The sequence below is a fragment of the Apodemus sylvaticus genome, chromosome 9 (genome assembly GCF_947179515.1).
Source record: "Apodemus sylvaticus chromosome 9, mApoSyl1.1, whole genome shotgun sequence".
In the NCBI taxonomy this organism is placed as follows: Eukaryota; Metazoa; Chordata; class Mammalia; order Rodentia; family Muridae; genus Apodemus; species Apodemus sylvaticus.
Genome location: NC_067480.1, coordinates 48,068,330 through 48,087,440, shown reverse-complemented (window position 1 = coordinate 48,087,440; position 19,111 = coordinate 48,068,330). Strand labels below are relative to the sequence as shown.

Sequence of the window (19,111 nt, the reverse complement as noted above, 5' to 3'; positions counted from 1 at the left end):
TGTTCATTACTATTGGTTATATTATTGATGAGAAAAATTTAGAGAATAGCTTGAAATGAGACCCATATGAGTAGTAGTTCTGATCTCTTGTAGAATGTAAGCCCATATTATTTGCCTTTTAATAGGAGCATGGATGTTATGATGTCCTGTGCAAATAGGAAGTGATTTAAATACCAAAGGAAAATTAAACACAGTCCCATTTTCAGAAGGAGTCTGTTACAGTTCTAAGGTCCAAGCATGAACACAGAGTCATTAGTGAAGATAGCCCAGACTGGATCCATCTTTTTATTAGTTGAAACAGGGAGGTTGAGGAACATAACCTATTTTCAATGGCATTCACTGCGGACACACAGGTCAAAGCAGATAGCATTGCCAGAAAGAGATTCCCAGGTGATGTAGAGTTCTGTGTAAAATAACTTCCCCCTTGGTGTCAGGGCCTAACCTGGGCCCAGGTAGGCAGACTTGACTTCTAATGATGTGACCAGTGTCCTTTTGAGCTGGAGGTTTGCTAACTTTCTGGTGACTCCCACTGTCTTTTTGCCTTCACCTGATGGCCTGGGGCCAGAGGAGCTGAAGAGGAATCCATGATATTTCAGTGGGTCCATCTGCAATGACAGAAGTATACCCTTTTCCCATTAGATTGTCTATTTCTTCTGCAATAAGGTCAGGGAGGTTAGAATGTGTCAGAGTATGAGTAATAGACAAAAGATGTCTATGGGTTTGAATATTCATGGATGGTGCAGTTCCTGTAGTAATGAAAGCATAACAGAATGTGAAGATGAAATTAATGCAGTTTCTACTGCTGGAAATAATCCTACAGCATCAGATCAATCAATTCTACCTGTTGGGCTGAAGAAGTATTAAATGGTGAACATCTAAACTATGAAGCTTCCTATACCCTTAGATGAACCATGAATAAATAAGTTTCTGTCAGTGGAATAGGAGACGAGTAGACAGATTTTGTAACCACAAGTCCAGTTTGTATGAGAAAATTTAGAGCTTACCAGCTGGACAATAACTTCCCATCTTTTCCCAATAGTATGCATATGGAATTTGACAAATCCATAGAGTTCTATAATGCTCTTAAAACTTATTGTTAGTTATATGTAATATATCAAGGATCAAATCCATGTAATTGTTGACATTGGGTTTGCCCCTGATTTATTAATTGAGTAAGAATAAGATAAGCAGTTAGTATTTTATGGCCCCTAAGGTGTAAATAAATACATTCCAAAGGTTTATTCTCTTGTGCCAAAATACCTGTAGGAGATAATTTAATGAGGAAAAGGAGTAAGTTTAAAGGAAGTGAAGGATCCCATGTTACATAAATGCTGCTTTTAGTCTGGATCAAGTAACTAGTCTTTTCATGCCTCTCACGGTAAAATGCAGGGGCTGTCCAATGTCATCTTCTAAAGTTTTAAATAGATTGTTTAGTGCATATAAACATTTAGTTTTGTTGAAATTACACTGGAAATACCAAGTTCAGTCCATGAGGCTGGGGAACAATTGGGAAACTGATTCCTTTTCACTGTCGTGCCCCAGCCTGCTTAGCTTGTAAAGTTTTTTTTACATGCTTTCCTAAATCTTCACCAGGCAATGGAGGAAAAATAAGATGAGATTGATTACCAAATTTCTCACCTTAAACTTCAGGGTCATTTTCAGGCAATGGAGGATATGTATCTTTTTTTTTTTTTAATTTAATTGAATTTTTTATTGGATATATTCTTTATTTACATTTCAGATGCTAGCCCCTTTCCCACTTTACCCCCCTCCTGGAAACTCCCTAGCCCATCCTCCCTCTCCTGCTTCTGTGAGGGTGTTCTTCCACCAACCCCACTCCTACTTCCCCGCCCTTGATGCTCCTACATTGGGGTATCTATTGAGCCTTCATAGGAACAAGGACCTCTCCTCCCATTGATGCCTGACAAGGCAATCCTCAGCTATATATGTAGCCAGAGCCATGTGTACTCCTTGTTTGATGGCTTAGTCCCTGGGAGTTCTCGGGGGTCTGGTTGGTTGATATTGTTGTTCCTCCTATGAGGCTGCAAGCCTGCCCCTTCAGCTCCAATAGTCCTTTCTCTAACTCCTCCATTGGGGACCCCACGCTCAGTCCAGTGGTTGGCTGTGAGCATCTGCCTCTGTATTTGTCAGGCTCTGGCAGGGCCTCCCAGGAGACAGCCATATCAGGCTCCTGTCAGCAAGCACTTCTTGGCAGAGGATGTGTATCTTACCGAGGCTTGTCATCAGCACAGTTATTAGTGGTTCTGATTTTACTTTCAGTTTTGCCTGATTGGGGAAAATCTCCTTTTTTGCCTCTTTTACCAATTTTAAGGTTTAGTCCTCCAGTTTATATTCATTCAAGGAATTAGTCATTTCTTCCTCATGATTTATATCTTCCTTATCTTAATAATTTTAATAACAGTCTGAATTACTGTTTAAGTGACCCAAAATTGTACAGGGATCATTTCCCTGTGTTTATATGCTGTTAGTGTTCTTTTGGACTCTGTCCCATATTTTTTCATCTAAAATTCCTTCTGGAAACCAGAGATTATAGTCATAACTTGCAAACAGTCAAGTAGTTGTGATTTTAATACTTGTGCCCCTCCTTTAAAAATGATGTACAAGCTTGACATCAGGCAGCTTTTCCTGCGTTCTGCCCATTGTTCTCACTCAGCTCCTTCTGTGAGGGCCCTGCTCTCTTACCTCATAGCTGACTTCAGCTCCCTGTACTAGGTGCTACTTCTTTACCACTCTAGCTGGGAGGATGGAGCTGATAAATGAGGCAGACTACAGTCTCATGCAGTAGCCAACTTTATTCAGAGCATCAGACAGTCTATACTCTGAGGGTTTGGAGGAGTCACCTGAGTAGAGTGTACATTCACAAGAACAAGCTGCTTGTGGAGGACAAGCACTTGTGGCAGAATCTTATTTTTTCATAGAGGCTGTCTTAGTCAGGGTTTCTATTCCTGCACAAACATCATGACCAAGAAGTAAGTTGGGGAGGAAAGGGTTTATTCAGCTTACACTTCCACGCTGCTGTTCATCACTAAAGGAAGTCAGGACAGGAACTCAAGCAGGTCAGGAAGCAGGAGCTGATGTCGAGGCCATGGAGGAATGTTACTTACTGGCTTGCTCCCCCTGGCTTGCTCAGCCTGCTCTCTTGTAGAGCCCAGAGATGGCACCACCCACAATGGACTCTCCCCCACCTTGATCACTAATTGAGAAAAATGCCCCACAGTTGGATCTCATGCAGGCATTTCCTCACCTGAAGCTCCATTCTCTGAGGTAACTCCAGCCTGTGTCAAGTTGACACACCAAACCAGCCAGTACAGAGGAATATAAATAACCATAGCCCATTGTAATAAATAAACTCACTTCTGACTGCTACAGCTGGGAAGAGCATGAACACATTTCAAGAACAGTTCCATGGTTTGAAAAAACTGCTGTCACAAGACTTGTGTCTTATTTTCTTGGAGTTTTCTCACAAACACTCAGAATTCTCACACAGCTCCATTTTTGGCCTTTGTTCTAACATCTTACAAGTTTAAGTTTGAATTTATTTTATTTTTTTATTATTATTTTTTTATTTGATGTATTCTTTACTTACATTTCAAATGATTTCCCCTTTTCTGGGTCCCCACTCCCTGCAAGTCCCATAAGCCCTCTTCCCTCCCCCTGTTCCTCCATCAACTCCTTCCCACTTCCCTGTTCTGGTATTCCCCTATACTGTTGCATTGAGTCTTTCCAGAACCAGGGGCCACTCCTCTGTTCTTTTTGGACATCATTTAATATGTGTATTATTTCTTGGGTATTCCAAGTTTCTAGGTTATTATCCACTTATCAGTGAGTGCATACCATGACTGATCTTTTGAGACTGGGTTACCTCACTTAGTATGATGTTCTCCAGCTCCATCCATTTGTCTACGAATTTCATGAATTCATTGTTTCTAATGGCTGAATAGTACTCCATTGTGTAAATATACCACATTTTTTGTATCCATTCCTCTGTTGAGGGACACCTGGGTTGTTTCCAGCTTCTGGCTACTACAAATAGGGCTGCTATGAACATAGTGGAGCATGTGTCCTTATTACATGCTGGGGAATCCTCTGGGTATATGACCAGGAGTGGTAGAGCAGGGTCCTCCGGAAGTGTCCTGCCCAGTTTTCTGAGGAGCCGCCAGACTGATTTCCAAAGTGGTTGCACCATCTTACAATCCCACCAGCAGTGGAGGAGTGTTCCTCTTTCTCCACATCCTCACCAGCACCTGCTGTCTCCTGAGTTTTGATCTTAGCCATTCTGACTGGTGTAAGGTGAAATCTCAGGGTTGTTTTGATTTGCATTTCCCTATGATTAATGATGTTGAACATTTCTTTTTTTTTTCTTTTTAATTCGATATATTTTTTATTTACATTTCAAATGATTTCCCCTTTTCTAGCCCCCCACTCCCCGAAAGTCCTGTAAGCCCCCTTCTCTCCCCCTGTCCTCCCACCCACCCCTTCCCACTTCCCCGTTCTGGTTTTGCCGAATACTGCTTCACTGAGTCTTTCCAGAACAAGGGGCCACTCCTCCTTTCTTCTTGTACCTCATTTGATGTACATTTGATGTGTGGATTATGTTTTGGGTATTCCAGTTTTCTAGGTTAATAACCACTTACTAGTGAGTGCATACCATGATTCACCTTTTGAGTCTGGGTTACCTCACTTAGTATGATGTTCTCTAGCTCCATCCATTTGCCTAAGAATTTCATGAATTCATTGTTTCTAATGGCTGAATAGTACTCCATTGTGTAGATATACCACATTTTTTGCATCCACTATTCTGTTGAGGGATACCTGGGTTCTTTCCAGCATCTGGCAATTATAAATAGGGCTGCTATGAACATGGTAGAGCATGTATCCTTATTACATGGTGGGGAATCCTCTGGGTATATGCCCAGGAGTGGTATAGCAGGATCTTCTGGAAGTGAGGTGCCCAGTTTCCGGAGGAACCGCCAGACTGATTTCCAGAGTGGTTGTACCAGTTTGCAACTCCACCAGTAGTGGAGGAGTGTTCCTCTTTCTCCACACCCTCTCCAGCACCTGCTGTCTCCTGAATTTTTAATCTTAGCCATTCTGACTGGTGTAAGGTGAAATCTCAGGGTTGTTTTGATTTGCATTTCCCTAATGACTAATGAAGTTGAGCATTTTTTAAGATGCTTCTCCGCCATCCGAAGTTCTTCAGGTGAGAATTCTTTGTTTAACTCTGTACCCCATTTTTTAATAGGGTTGTTTGGTTTTCTGGAGTCTAACTTCTTGAGTTCTTTATATATATTGGATATTAGCCCTCTGTCTGATGTAGGATTGGTGAAGATCTTTTCCCAATTTGTTGGTTGCCGATTTGTCCTCTTGATGGTGTCCTTTGCCTTACAGAAACTTTGTAATTTTATGAGGTCCCATTCGTCAATTCTTGATCTTAGAGCATACACTATTGGTGTTCTGTTCAGAAACTTTCTCCCTGTACCGATGTCCTCAAGGGTCTTCCCCAGTTTCTTTTCTATTAGCTTCAGAGTGTCTGGCTTTATGTGGAGGTCCTTGATCCATTTGGATTTGAGCTTAGTACAAGGAGACAAGGATGGATCAATTCATATTCTTCTGCATGCTGACCTCCAGTTGAACCAGCGCCATTTGTTGAAAAGGCTATCTTTTTTCCATTGGATGTTTTCAGCCTCTTTGTCGAGGATCAAGTGGCCATAGGTGTGTGGGTTCATTTCTGGATCTTCAGTCCTGTTCCATTGATCCTCCTGCCTGTTGCTGTACCAATACCATGCAGTTTTTAACACTGTTGCTCTGTAGTATTGCTTGAGGTCAGGGATACTGATTCCCCCAGACTTTCTTTTGTTGCTGAGAATAGTTTTAGCTATCCTGGGTTTTTTGTTATTCCAGATGAATTTGAGAATTGCTCTTTCTAACTCTGTGAAGAATTGAGTTGGGATTTTGATGGGTATTGCATTGAATCTGTATAGTGCTTTAGGCAAAAGGGCCATTTTAACTATATTGATTCTACCGATCCATGAGCATGGGAGGTTTTCCCATTTTCTGAGGTCTTCTTCCATTTCCTTCTTCAGAGTCTTGAAGTTCTTGTCATACAGATCTTTCACATGCCCTAAGTATTCTATCTTTGTTTAGTACATTTGGGGTTTTGATTATTATGTAACAGGAGGTAGTTCTGTTCTGGTCCAGTCTGTCTGGAGTTCTGTAGGCTTCTTGTATATTTATGGGCATTTCTCTCTTTAGGTTAGGGAAGTTTTCTTCCATGATTTTGTTGAAGATATTTGCTGGCCCTTTAAGTTGTTAATCTTCACTCTCATCAATGCCTATAATCCTTAGATTTGGCTTTCTCATTGTGTCCTGGATTTCCTGGATATTTTGGGTTACAAGCTTTTTGCATTTTGCATTTTCTTGGACTGTTGAGTCCATGCTTTCTATGGTATCTTTGGCATCTGAGATTCTTTCTTCTGTCTCTTGTATTCTGTTGTTGATATTTGCATCTATGGTCCCTGATTTCTTCCTAAGGTTTTCTATCTCCGAAGATGTCTCCCTTTGTGCTTTCTTAGTTGTTTCTACTTCTGTTTTCAGATCCTGGAAGTTTTTGCTCAGTTCCGTCATTTGCTTGTTTGTGTTTTCCTCTAATACTTTGAGAGATTTTTGTGTTTCCTCTTTCATGACTTCTGCCTGTTGATCAAACTTCTCCTGTATTTTTTTAAGTGAATTTTGCATTTCCTCCTTATTGGCTACAAACTTCTGACCCATACTGTCCTGAATTTCTTTAAGTGATTTTTGTATTTCCCTTGTAAGGGCTTCTAGCTTTTGATCATTTTTCTCCTGAATTTCTTTAAGAGATTTATTTATGTCCCTCATGTGTCCTCTAACAGCATCCTTACCAGTGCTTTTAAATCCAACTCTTGTTTTTCTGGTGTGTTGGGGTATCCAGGACTTGCTATTGTTGGAGAATTGGGTTCAGATGCTGCCATAATGCCTTCTTGGTTTCTGTTAACGACGTTCCTAAGCTTGCCTTTAGCCATCTAGTTCTCACTGGTGTTAGATGGTCTTATTGTCACTGGCTGGTGCCACAACCTATTGTGGACCTTTAGGGCTATTTCTGAGACACTGGATGACTGGGTTTCCACTGGCACAGATTACTGATATGCTGCCTTCCTCTTTTGTGCCTCTGGAGCCCTGCTCAGTCTTGCCTCAGGAAATGTTATACTTGGGTTGTCAAGGTGAACCAGGTGTTCTCAGACTGCTCTGTTATGGAGGAAAGATGGTGAGTGGGGTGTCACTCCCTCTGTTGATTCTCACGTAGGATACAGGCCCCATGACCGACTGGCTTGCAGATAAACAGCCTATGTTCTCAGGTCCTGAGTGCAGGCAGACCCCTGGAGATTTGCACCCCCAGAGATCTTAAGCTCAGGGTGATACAGTACCTAGTGAAGCTCTTCTGCTCTGGCAGGCAGCGAATATGGCCATGGGGATTCTCTCCCTATGCTGGTCTCCAGGCAGGACACAGGCCCCACGCCCGGAGGTCTGGCAGACTAACCGCCTATAAGCTTAGTTCCTGAGTGCAGTTAGACCCCTGGCGGTTTGCCAGTTTGAATTTATAACTGAGGAACATCGTTGAAAGTTTTCTGGGGTAGGAAATTATTCAACAAAGACTTTCTTAAACATTTACTGAGCAGTTGAGAATAGGGGAGGATACCTAGAATCAGTGGAATGTGGACTAATTATCTTAGTTTCGCATAATGATTAGCATCTTTGTTATTCCTTTACTTGTTCTGAAGAAGAATTTTATATTGCACATAACATAGACTGGAAAAAATAAAAGAACACTTTGTTTTGAAGAGAAAAAGTTATGTTTGGAATTAATGAGTCAAAATCAGTTGTTTCAATGTATGTGCCATTTGTATTTAACTTATCACAGCTATTGTGAAGAAATCCAAACTGAGATCCTTTTAAGATCTTAGAACCATAGGACAGCATCTGAACAGAACACTGCATCCCCCTCAGGGGTAACTAGTAGTTTTTGATGTGATTGCAGGACAGTGTTCAGCTAAAGGATCTGTGGAAGAAAATCTGCCATCACAGCAGTGGGATGGAATTTCAGGATCACCGTTACTGGTTGAGAACACATCCCAACTGCATTGTAGGAAAGGAATTAGTCAACTGGCTAATCAGAAATGGACACATCGCTACAAGGTATTTTAATTTCAAAATGTTTTGAAATTATTCATTATTAATATTAATGATAGGATGTATATTTCAAGTTATAAAGGTAATATCTTTTTGTGACTTAGGGTGCTGTTTTTGGGATTTGATGGTTTGGGGAAACTAGCTCTTTAGCTTCATTTGGTGAAAATGTAAGGAACCGGATTGGGGTCACAGTTTTGCATATTAAAAACAAGGACTGGTGGCTAGTGAGATGAATCAGTGAGTAAGGGCACTGTTCCCAAGCCTGATGACTTCAGTTGGATTTCCAGAACCCATATGCTCTACGAGGAGGTAAAGCATCCATGGAAAAACCTGGGTGCAGGAGCACACTCCTAGAGAGGCAGAGGGCAGAGGATCAGCTTGCTGGTGAGCTGGTCTAAGTGTAGTTGGTGAGCTCCAGTTTCAGTAAGAGACCCTGCCTCAAAGGTCAAGTGGAGATCAGTTGAGGAAGACCCTGCATGATGTTCCCTGTCTTTCATCTGCTCCTTCCACATGTGAGCACCGTGTGCACTCAGGCACACTAACCTGCAGTAAGGGAGAGAGTAGCTAGGATCTAAAGTCAAAGGATTTTCTTGTCACTATTCTCTAGTCTAAATATGAACCCTGTATTGTGATTGTGTTCATAATCCATGTCTGGAGGGACCTAATCTGTCTCACAGTTCACACATGTATAAAACAGAATACGGGCAGGATCTGTTTGCTTTTTGTGTTAGCTTCTTTTCTTTTGCTGTGATATGATACAGTGCCCAGGGAAACTTACAGAAGAGTGAATTTATAAGGTTACAGAAGAGTTAGAGAACATAATGAAGTGTATTTTATTTAGGGTTTCTATTGCTATGATAAACACATTTAATTAGAATAAAACATAATTATAATAAAATGTAAAAAATAATTAGAATAAAACAATTAATTAGAATAAAATAGGCCATGAATTTGAAAGAGAATGTGGGAGGGGTGTATGGGAGGACTTGAAGGGAGGAAGGGGAAGGGGCAAATGATGTAATTATATTATGATCTCAGAAAAATGGAAACAAATCAAAATTAAAAGACAACACCATGATCAAAAGCAGCTAGGGAAAGGAAAGGGTTTTCTGCCGCTTGCAACTCTCAGGTCACACTCCATCACTGAGGAAAGTATGTATAGGAACTCAAGCGAGACTGCAGGCAGGAACAGACACAGAAGCCTTAGAGGAATGGTGCTTACTGCTAGCTGCCTAAGGCTTTCTCAGCCTGCTTTATTATACACCTATTACCTACCACCTGCCAAGGAGCGGGACCACCTGTACTGTTCTGGGCCTTCCCACATCAATTATTAGACAAGAAAATGCTCCAGAGGCTTGCCCACAGGCCACAGGAGTGGGGGACTTTTTCCAATTAAGGTTCTCTTTTCTTAGATGACTCTAGCTTGTGTCAAGTTGACAAACCAAACCAAACCAACCAAACAAAAAAACCCCTCTAAATGGGACAACAATAAGAGCATGCCACAGGCAGCAGGTATGGTAACAACTGGATGCTCAGAGCTTACATCTTGAAGGGCATGAGATTTTCATTCTGAAAATTGGCCTCCATTAACATTCTTTCTTCAGCAAAGCTTCATTTCTTAAAACTCCCCAGACATCACCACTAACTGGGAACCATGCGATAATGTCTGAGTGTTTGAACATACTGGAACATCCTCATTGAAACTACCACACCTTTCAAGTTAAGCTATCTCCTAGGCTTTGATAACTGCTCGGCTGAGCTTCCCCTCATGAGAAGGAGCATATCTAAATAGGTGAAGACACAAGTAGCTGTAAACAGGGGACCTCTGGGTTCTAATTTGACTGGATCTTTTTTAGTTTGTGTCTTTAGATAAATTATGAATCTCTTTGAAACTTGGACCCCTTAGTTCCAAATAGGGGAGTAGTTTGGTGTTGAAATAAGCTGTGGTTATTGAACAAAATAATGTTGGCTAGATACTTTATTAATTCCTGAAATGTCACAAACTATAATATATTTCTTTCATATATTTTGTATCTATAATATTCGTGTAGTATCTGTAACAGTCAGTGTTTTTATTGAGACTGTAAGGTATTTGAAGGTAGGCACCATGCCCTTCTCAGTCTTGCTTACTTTGCTAAGGATGGGTGTGAATGCATTGTGTACTCAGTGCATGCTTACTGAGGGGAAAATTAGCTTGTTTAAAAACAAGGGCTACTTAAAGGGCTACCTTACCAATAGGTTCTCTGCTTTGGTACCTAGAAGAGTTTAATTTGTTTCAAGTTTTTCTTTTTTTTATCCCTTACCTAAAGACCATTCGACAGTTTCTCTTTAATTAGAAATGATAGAAAAATGAAGAGGTGTTTTTATCATGTGCCTACACAGTTGCTCCACATAACCTTTTAAAGTTTCAGTGTTCTTGGTCTTGATTTAGGGCACAAGCTATAGCAATTGGACAAGCAATGGTTGATGGACGTTGGTTGGATTGTGTCAGTCATCATGACCAGCTTTTCAGGGATGAGTATGCATTGTATAGACCACTTCAGGTAAGCCTGTAGTGATACTACCGATGAGAATGGTAGGAGCTTATTTTGAAGTTGTGTTTTCATCAGTGGGAATAAAAAGTAGTCCAGTCACATAAAGATTCTGTTTTTAATACCTATGATATTCACTGCTGGGGAAGCACTCCACCATTAACATACCCAGTTTTAGGATCTAACACTGTTAGTTTGGTGTGGCTTGGTTTAAACTTGGCTTTCTGGTACTTAGTTACTTGTCATTTAATTTTAATGCTGTTCAGTTTTATTCTCTGTATTTTTAGAACTAAGAGGGATTGAAGTATATAGAATAAAATGATGGGAAAATTTAACATTAGTTATTGACTTAGGTTTTGACTATTTGTATCCAAATTGTACTAATGACCAAATGCTTAAATTTCTTTTTCTATATGAGAATGAAGATTTTTCAGAGATAAAATTTTTTAAAAGATATAATTCTTTAATTTCTGATTTGTGTAAAATGGTAAACACACACACACACACACACACACACACACACACACTTGTCCTTGTGAAGTGTCCTAAGAACCTTGTGGACTAAGATTTGTAAACTGAAACTAGAGGTTCCATATGAGTTAGAAATTGACAAATTGCATCATAATGGTATGGTATAACTTGTTAAAGCTGGGTTGTTTTTTACGGGTTCTGGAGTTGCCAGGGTTAGACTACATTTAATGCTGTTTTTACTCAGACCTAAGGATGAAGTGAAGCTATGCCAAACATGTATCAGAGAAATGTTCATCTGTAAAATGGGATATAAGCTCTGTAACTAGTGAAAATTCTAATTTTAAGAGTGGTTATCATTGTGAAACTGCTCTGCACCTCTTTTTTGTTATTTGGTTGTTTCTGTGTAAATCTATTGAGTTGTTAAAGTTATAAAACTATAGGATATGCCTTCTTCATCATATACAAGTGTCACTGAGATACAGTTGCTTGCTGTGCTTTGGTCCTTTCAGAGTACAGAATTTTCTGAGACACCTTCTCCAGACAGTGACTCGGTGAACTCTGTGGAAGGGCATTCTGAGCCATCCTGGTTTAAAGATATAAAATTTGATGACAGTGACACAGAACAGATTGCTGAAGAAGGTGACGATAATTTGGCTAGTAAGTTTGGCTTTCTAATGCTTTAGTTTTTATAGCTTATTGCTGTGTTGGTACGATAAAATGCTTGTCTTGTTTATGATTTAAGGTTCTCACTTGATGGAAACATCTGATAGTGATCCTTGTCTTAGATACAGTATTTTCTTAAGAAACCAGTTTGTTAGTCAGCTGACATTCATTTCTGGATGTTGCATTAGTCTGTAGTTTGCAGCAGCTTAAAAATAACTCCAGCTAATATCTCAGCAGGCAGCTTTCTTATATCTTCACTGTGGTATCAGACTTTCTCTCTGCAGAACCTCCAATTTATTTCCTTATTACAAAATTCCTTTTAAATTTAATCTGCTTAAATTTATTAAGTCTGCCCAGAAGTACATGAAAATACTGTATCCATTTTGGTATTGCACATTGGGCTTGTATATTTAAAAAATTTTTTTTCCTTTCCTCCAATGCCCTGATAAAATCCATTTTTACTCCCCTCTCCCTGTATTTCTTTCCCTTTCCCAACACTAAAAGATTCTGCCAGTCCTAGCAAGCGCACCTCAGTCAGCAGTTTCCAGTCCACAGTGGACAGTGACTCAGCCGCTTCTATCAGCCTGAACGTGGAGCTGGACAACGTGAACTTCCATATCAAGAAGCCCTCCAAGTACCCACATGTGCCCCCTCACCCTGCTGACCAAAAAGGTAGGAGGTAGTCACCAACCGGACTCAAACAGGCTGAAAAGCTGGGCCCTAGAATCTTATTACAGCCTGTCCTCTGGCTTCCTCTGTCCCTTAAGGCTGAGGGATTTGGAGTGGGTTTTGTTCCACCCTTTCTTGCCTCCCCCCAGTACTCCTCCCCACACCTTTTTGGTTGATTCTTTTTATTTCTTAGTTTAACCCTTTGCACTGCCATGCCCAGTTTAAAGTATAGTCTTTAAAAGGAACTCTTCTGATTGTTGTTCCCATAATGTGCAACTTCCAAGGTGGCAATTCTTTGCATTTATAACATGGACGTTCTGCTCTATTCTTTTGTCTTTTCTTCATTTAACATCACAAAGCCTCTTTGCCTGTGCTATTCTGCAACAACAGTTTAAGACAGTGTAGATTTTTGACCTTAGATTGGGGAAAATTTCCATTCATGCTCATTACATTTATTTTAAAATTTCTTCTCTAGTAAACAATGAAGTCCTTTGTAATTTTGTTTATTTGATGCTTTAGTTTGTGAACTCAAGAGTACCAAATGACCACATTAAAAAAAACTCCAAAAACAAAATCACAATATAAAAGGAAAGATGCAGCAAACCATTTCTAACACTTAACCTAGCAGCATAAATGGATTGCTTCTTTTAAAAAGTGAGCTGGATATTATTAGATGCAATTAGAAGCTAATTTAAATTATAACCCCCAAAATAGCATTTTTAAAGAAAATAAAATAAGTAATTAATTATGATAGTTTATTAGAATAATAACCAAAGCATCTTTATTATACATAGAGCACTTAATTTTCTCCAGAGTTTGAATTTTAAACTTTTGACTCTCTAAAACTGAAATGCTTCTGAAATGCTTGACTCTTTGCTACTCTTTACTTTAAATCTAAAAATAACATAAAGGGCATTTGGGTTTATTTTACAACTTGGAACATTTATATTCCTCAACAAATTTCTCATAATTATCAAAATGTGAGAAAATGTCAATTAAGGTAATTATGATAATGAAAATTACTGCTTATTTAAGAAATAATGTATTGAGAAAGAGGGAGAGAAAACAGATTTGGCTACCACCGAGCATAAGATCCATATGGTGATAGGGATCCTTTTAGTCCACAAGTGGGAAACACGACGGGGACGATTTGGATGATGTAAAGGACAGTGAGGCAGAGCTGAGCCCGTGAGAGTCCACTAGACTGCAGTTACATGAGGTTTAATAGAGGTGCATGTCCTCAGTAGAACATGTCCTGACAGGACATTTGTCCTCTGAACATGCACGGTAGATGGTCTGTTTTGCTGCATGCAGAGTGTGAAGTATACTTGTTTGCTAATGATTTTACCTTTTGGAATGTTAAGCATGTTTTGAAAATTTTGAAAAAAGTAAACGATTCATCATAGAATTCATTCTGCTGAGCTGGCACACATTTACTTTAGGAAACCTAACTGAGAATGTTAGGCTCAGAACTGGAGGATTCAAAAGTGACATTTTCACAGCCAAACTCCGTGTAACTCCCTGGAAAATCAAAGGAGAAGTTCCTACAGGTGAAAAACCTGTCATTCTTCTTGGAAACTCTGCTTTTAAATCTTTAAAAAATGTTAAAAGTTATGAGCAGCAACTGCCATGTGAAGATAATTTGAAAGAAGGGCACACACTTGTTAAGGAACATGACAGAATTGCCAAAATCCACACTGTACCGAAGGCTGGTGTAAAGGTCAAGGATATCAGAGTCTAGTTGTCATAGAAAGGAAAAACCCAAGAAGTAGATGTATTTCTCTGTCAAAATTGATCTTATCCGGAAAGATATATGGATAAGGAGAAATGAAGTCCAAGAGAATAAGGAAACAGAGTGCATGGTTAGTCTAAATAGCTGCCTAGATGTAGGTAGGTTGGATGCTAGCTTATTAAAAGAAGTTATATCTGTGATCAAGAAGCTGGAATCTACTGTCTCTGAAGAATCCTGTGGAGTAGGAGTCTAGACTACTGTATTGCTAGGTGGCATGACATTTTTACTTTTATTTATTATATGCATTGATATTTTGCCTGAATGTCTGCGTGAGAGAGTGTCAGAACCCCTGGAACTGGAGTTACACAGACAGCTATGAGCTGCCATGTGGGTGTTAGATTCTTTGGAACCACAGTCAATGGTCTTAACCCCTGAGTCATCTCTCTTAGCCTCTTCCTTTTTGGTTTTTCGAGACAGGGTTTCTTTGTGTAGCCCTGGCTTTCCTGGAACTCACTCTGTCGACCAGGTTAGCCTTAAACTCAGAGAAATCTGCCTGTGTCTGCCTCCCAAATCAAATGCTGGGATTAAAGGCTTGAACCACTACCATCTGGTGATTGAGATATATATATATATATATATATATATATATATATATATATATATATATATATATATATTTCAAGGTGACTTCTTGATAGGGCTTTGGAAGGTAACAAAATTGTAAGAAGTTTAGTGAGTAAAGTATACTATGGTGTTTAGAAAAGCATTTGTGGTGACAGGGAGACTGTGCTGCCTAGCTAAAATAAGTTGCTTTGAAATGAACCTAACTCTACCTTAATGGTGATAGGAAGTTGGTAGGTTAGAGGAGTATCACATTTTTTTTTTGATGTTAATAAAGCATTTGATTGTCATCATTAACTTTGTTGACTGAGACAACAATGAAACATACAAAAGAGGTAGTTGGAGTCAATGGTCCTGTGTATTGATTAAAGGCATAGGCTGTGCTGGGCTGGGCTGGGAGATGGCTCAGCAGGTAAAGGTGTTTGTCACCAGGCTTGACAGCCTGAGTTCCATCCCTGGGACGTGGAAAAAAGAGCCAACTCATGGATGTTGTCTTCTGGCTTAATGGCATTTGCATGCCCCTGCCTCCCAAATAAGTAAGTGAATAAATGTGAAAAAATCAGATAGCTCAGACTCTGGAGACTGAATTAGCTTTATAACAATTGGCTGCTTATTTTATTTTATTTTATTTTATTTTATTTTTTTGGATTTGGGTTTTTCGAGACAGGGTTTCTCTCTATAGCCCTGGCTGTCCTAGAACTCACTCTGTAGACCAGGCTGGCCTCAAACTCAGAAATCCGCCTGCCTCTGCCTCCCAGAGTGCTGGGATTATAGGCGTGCGCCACCACTGCCCGGCGGCTGCTTATTTTTAATGGTTGTTTAAAATGATCATTATGAATTTGATGCCAGTAAGAAGAGAATATCGTAAGTTCTCCTATAGGGCTTTGCTGTAGTCAAGATTGTTCAATTCTTACTAGAGCAGATTAATAGTATAGGATAATGGGTTTCATTGTGGTTCTTCACATAGTCATAAATTATATTTGTATTAATTATGTGGAATAAAGTGATGCAATGACATGAAAGGAATGAGTCAGTAAAACCAGGTAGCATCTAGCGCCTCAGTAACCAACTTATTTTTTGTGACAAAAACATTGAAGATTTACTTTCTTGTAATTTTAAAATATCCAGTACACATTAATTGCAGTCATCAGGCTGTAACTTACATCTTGATTCCTCTACCTAACTGAAACTTCCTGCCCTAGACCAACACTTCCCTATTCTCTCCACTCCTGCTGGCCTCTGACACACAGTGTTCTACCCACTGTGAACTTTTGTTTTTTTGAAAGAAAGTATGCAAAGCATAGTATATTTGGAACTGTAGGAGTTTGGCAGTGCTATTATGAATGTTGACATAAGAGTTGTGTGGCTTGCTTGAGTGATTGTGTAAAATACTAAAATGAGCAACATCAGTTTGAGACCAGCTGATAGAGATGCTCTTAGGTTATGCTATAGAGCTTGGTATGATATAGTCCGTTTGTTCAGCACTTTGTGTGGGTCGTGGGGCATGTGCTTATAAGAGGTGTGTTCTCTCTCTCTCTCTCTCTCTCTCTCTGTGTTTGTGTTTGTGTGTATGTGTGTGTGTGTGTGCATATATACATGTATTACATGTATGTATGGAGGAGACCAAAAGTCAACACTGGGTATTTTCCTCATTATTGTTCTTCACCTTATTTTGTAAGACATGGTGACCCAGAGCTCACTGGTTTGGTTAGACTAGCTGGCCAGCAGGCCCAGGGATCCTCTTGTTTCTACTTCCTTAGTGCCGGGATTACAGGCTTGTGCTGCTAAGTTCACCCGTTACATACACTTGGGATCTGGACTTAGGTTCTCATGCCTGTGTGGCAAGCACTTTGCGGACACTTTAAAAACTTTATAAACATCTTTTATTTACTTTAAAAAATGTATATTCATGTTTTACCTGCATGTATTTATGTATGCCATGTATATGCCTGGTGCCTGTGGATGCCAGAAGAGGACAGTAAATCCCCAGGAACTGGAGTTATAGATGGTTGTAAGCCACCATATGGGTTCTGAGAATTGAACCCAGGTATTACAATGTATTTTATTTGCAAGCAAGATTCTGTAATGTTCTTAGAACGTTAGTAGCAAGACTTGAGACATAGGTGAAAGCCATGGCTCTGTGAGTCCTTTGAGTGAATTTCCCAAGCATAGAAAACGTGATTAAGGAGCAGGGTAAATATCCCATGGAGAGAAACAACTGGATCAGACCCAGCATGTGGGACATTGCATCTGATATTTGCCTGTTTTTTCTTCTTTTTTAAAATTCCTTACTGTGAAAAGAAACTTGGAGATCTGTTTTAAGGGGCAAGCAAATTCCATGTGTGACTTGGTGGGATCCAATTTTCAGGAACATGTTTTTGAAAGATACTGTGCAAATAGATAAATTTGAATGTGGGTCAGTTCTGTGATTGCTACAGTATTAACTGCTTTCACAATTAAGTAAGTAATAGGGTGGCTAGATTATAGAGGCATACCCTTGTTTTTTTTTTTTTTTTTTATTCGATATATTCTTTATTTACATTTCAAATGATTTCCCCTTTCCTGGATTCCCCCTCCCCAAAAGTCCCATAAACCCTCTTCCTTCCCCCTGTTTCCCCATCTACCCCTTCCCACATTCCTGTCCTGGTATTCCCCTACACTGCTGCACTGAGCCTTTCTAGAACCAGGGGCCACTCCTCCTTTCTTCTTGGGCATAATTTGATATGTGAATTATGTCTTGGGTAGTCAAAGCTTCTAGGCTAATATCCGCTTATCAATAAGTGCATACCATGAGTGATCTTTTGAGACTAGGTTACCTCACTTAGGATGCTTTTCTCCAGTTCCATCCATTTGTCTAAGAATTTCATGAATTCATTGTTTCTAATGAGGAGTGCCCTTGTTTTTAAAGTGATGCGTACTGATGTGCTACTTATAAAGTTTTGCAACTTGAAATAATTTACATTCAATTTACTTATTTACTTGTATGTGTGTAAGTTTGTGGTAGGTGTCTGGAGCTGTGGAGCTGGAATTATAGGTAGTTGTGAGCCATTGTGTGAGTGCTGGGAATCAAATTCAGGTCCTCTGGAAGAGCAGCAGATGTTGATAAGCCCTGAGAGTCACTTCTCTAGCCCCAGGGTAAATTTAAAAGCATGCGCATATATATAGAGAGAAATAAGATATTATAAGTTTTCAACAATTGCTGTTATCTAAGAGGACAGTATACAGGGATTTTTGTGGATTTAAATTTTCCATAATGAGAGGGGAAAACTATAATTTTTGGAACTTGATATTTAAGTTTTAGTATGAGAAGTAGGGCTTTTAAATAACAATGCATTAACTGAATTAACAGAATTTGGCATTGCTTTTTTCTGCCAGAAATATAGAAACAAGTTATATCTATCTTGCATACATACCTGGTTATATTGTATGATGTGGTTTAGTTTTCTAAATAAAACATTTTCTCAGCTTCCTGGCTGGAAGGGTGAATTTATTGGCTTGGAAATGAACCACTGGTTGGAAAAGTTTTGTGGAACATTCACATAGAGGTAGTTAATGCCCTGTGGTTTAATTTGCATGGTAGAGAGAACCACTTTGAGCTATGTTTAGAGGAAAGCTCATTTGTAGAGTTGCACTTGTAGAAAAGTATTTAGATTTTAAATGTTTTGAAAGCATTCGGAGTGCATTTGTCAGTTATCTTATTGCAAAGATGTAATAAGCTAGGAGCTTAAAAAAAAATCCAAAAACAATAGGGAGAGTGGAGGATGGTATAGGGTGTTTTTGGAGGGGAAACCAGGAAAGGGGATAACACTTGAAATGTAAATTAAGAAAATATCTAATAAAAAAAAAGAAAAACCCAAAGCTTAACAAAAATTCCTTGAATTATATCTTCATATTCTGCCATATGAATTTATTTTATTGCATGTATCTTGTACAGTTTTCTTATGTGGTTTCTATAAAGTACCCTGCCTATAGATAGTCAGTATTTGTTAAATAATGTAGTAATGCATGAGGAAAGTGGTAAGTTATGTAATGTTTTAAAGTTTATCATGCTAATTACTAAAGATCTTTGCTTTTTTTTTTTTTTTTTTTTTTTTTTTTAAGGAGCAAGAGAGCTTATTCTTAAATCATTTTGTGTGACCATGGTCCAGGAACATTGGTTTAGATTTCTCTAATTTCCATGTTTCAACATGTTTCAACA

General features: G+C 39.2%; 1 protein-coding gene across 6 annotated transcripts in view; it reads left to right on the top strand.

Annotated features, from left to right (window-relative positions):
* Pikfyve (phosphoinositide kinase, FYVE-type zinc finger containing) overlaps positions 1 to 19,111 on the top strand; it is a 100,292-nt gene that overhangs the window by 30,208 nt on the left and 50,973 nt on the right. For 4 of the 6 annotated variants that reach the window (XM_052191908.1, XM_052191907.1, XM_052191905.1 and 1 more), the window contains 4 exons: positions 8,075 to 8,232; positions 10,658 to 10,769; positions 11,738 to 11,885; positions 12,396 to 12,563. In XM_052191908.1, coding sequence (XP_052047868.1) covers positions 8,075 to 8,232; positions 10,658 to 10,769; positions 11,738 to 11,885; positions 12,396 to 12,563 — 586 coding nt within the window. Of the gene's footprint in view, positions 1 to 8,074; positions 8,233 to 10,657; positions 10,770 to 11,737; positions 11,886 to 12,395; positions 12,575 to 19,111 lie in introns of those variants that run through there. The other 2 variants (XM_052191910.1, XM_052191909.1) reach the window with 2 other exon arrangements.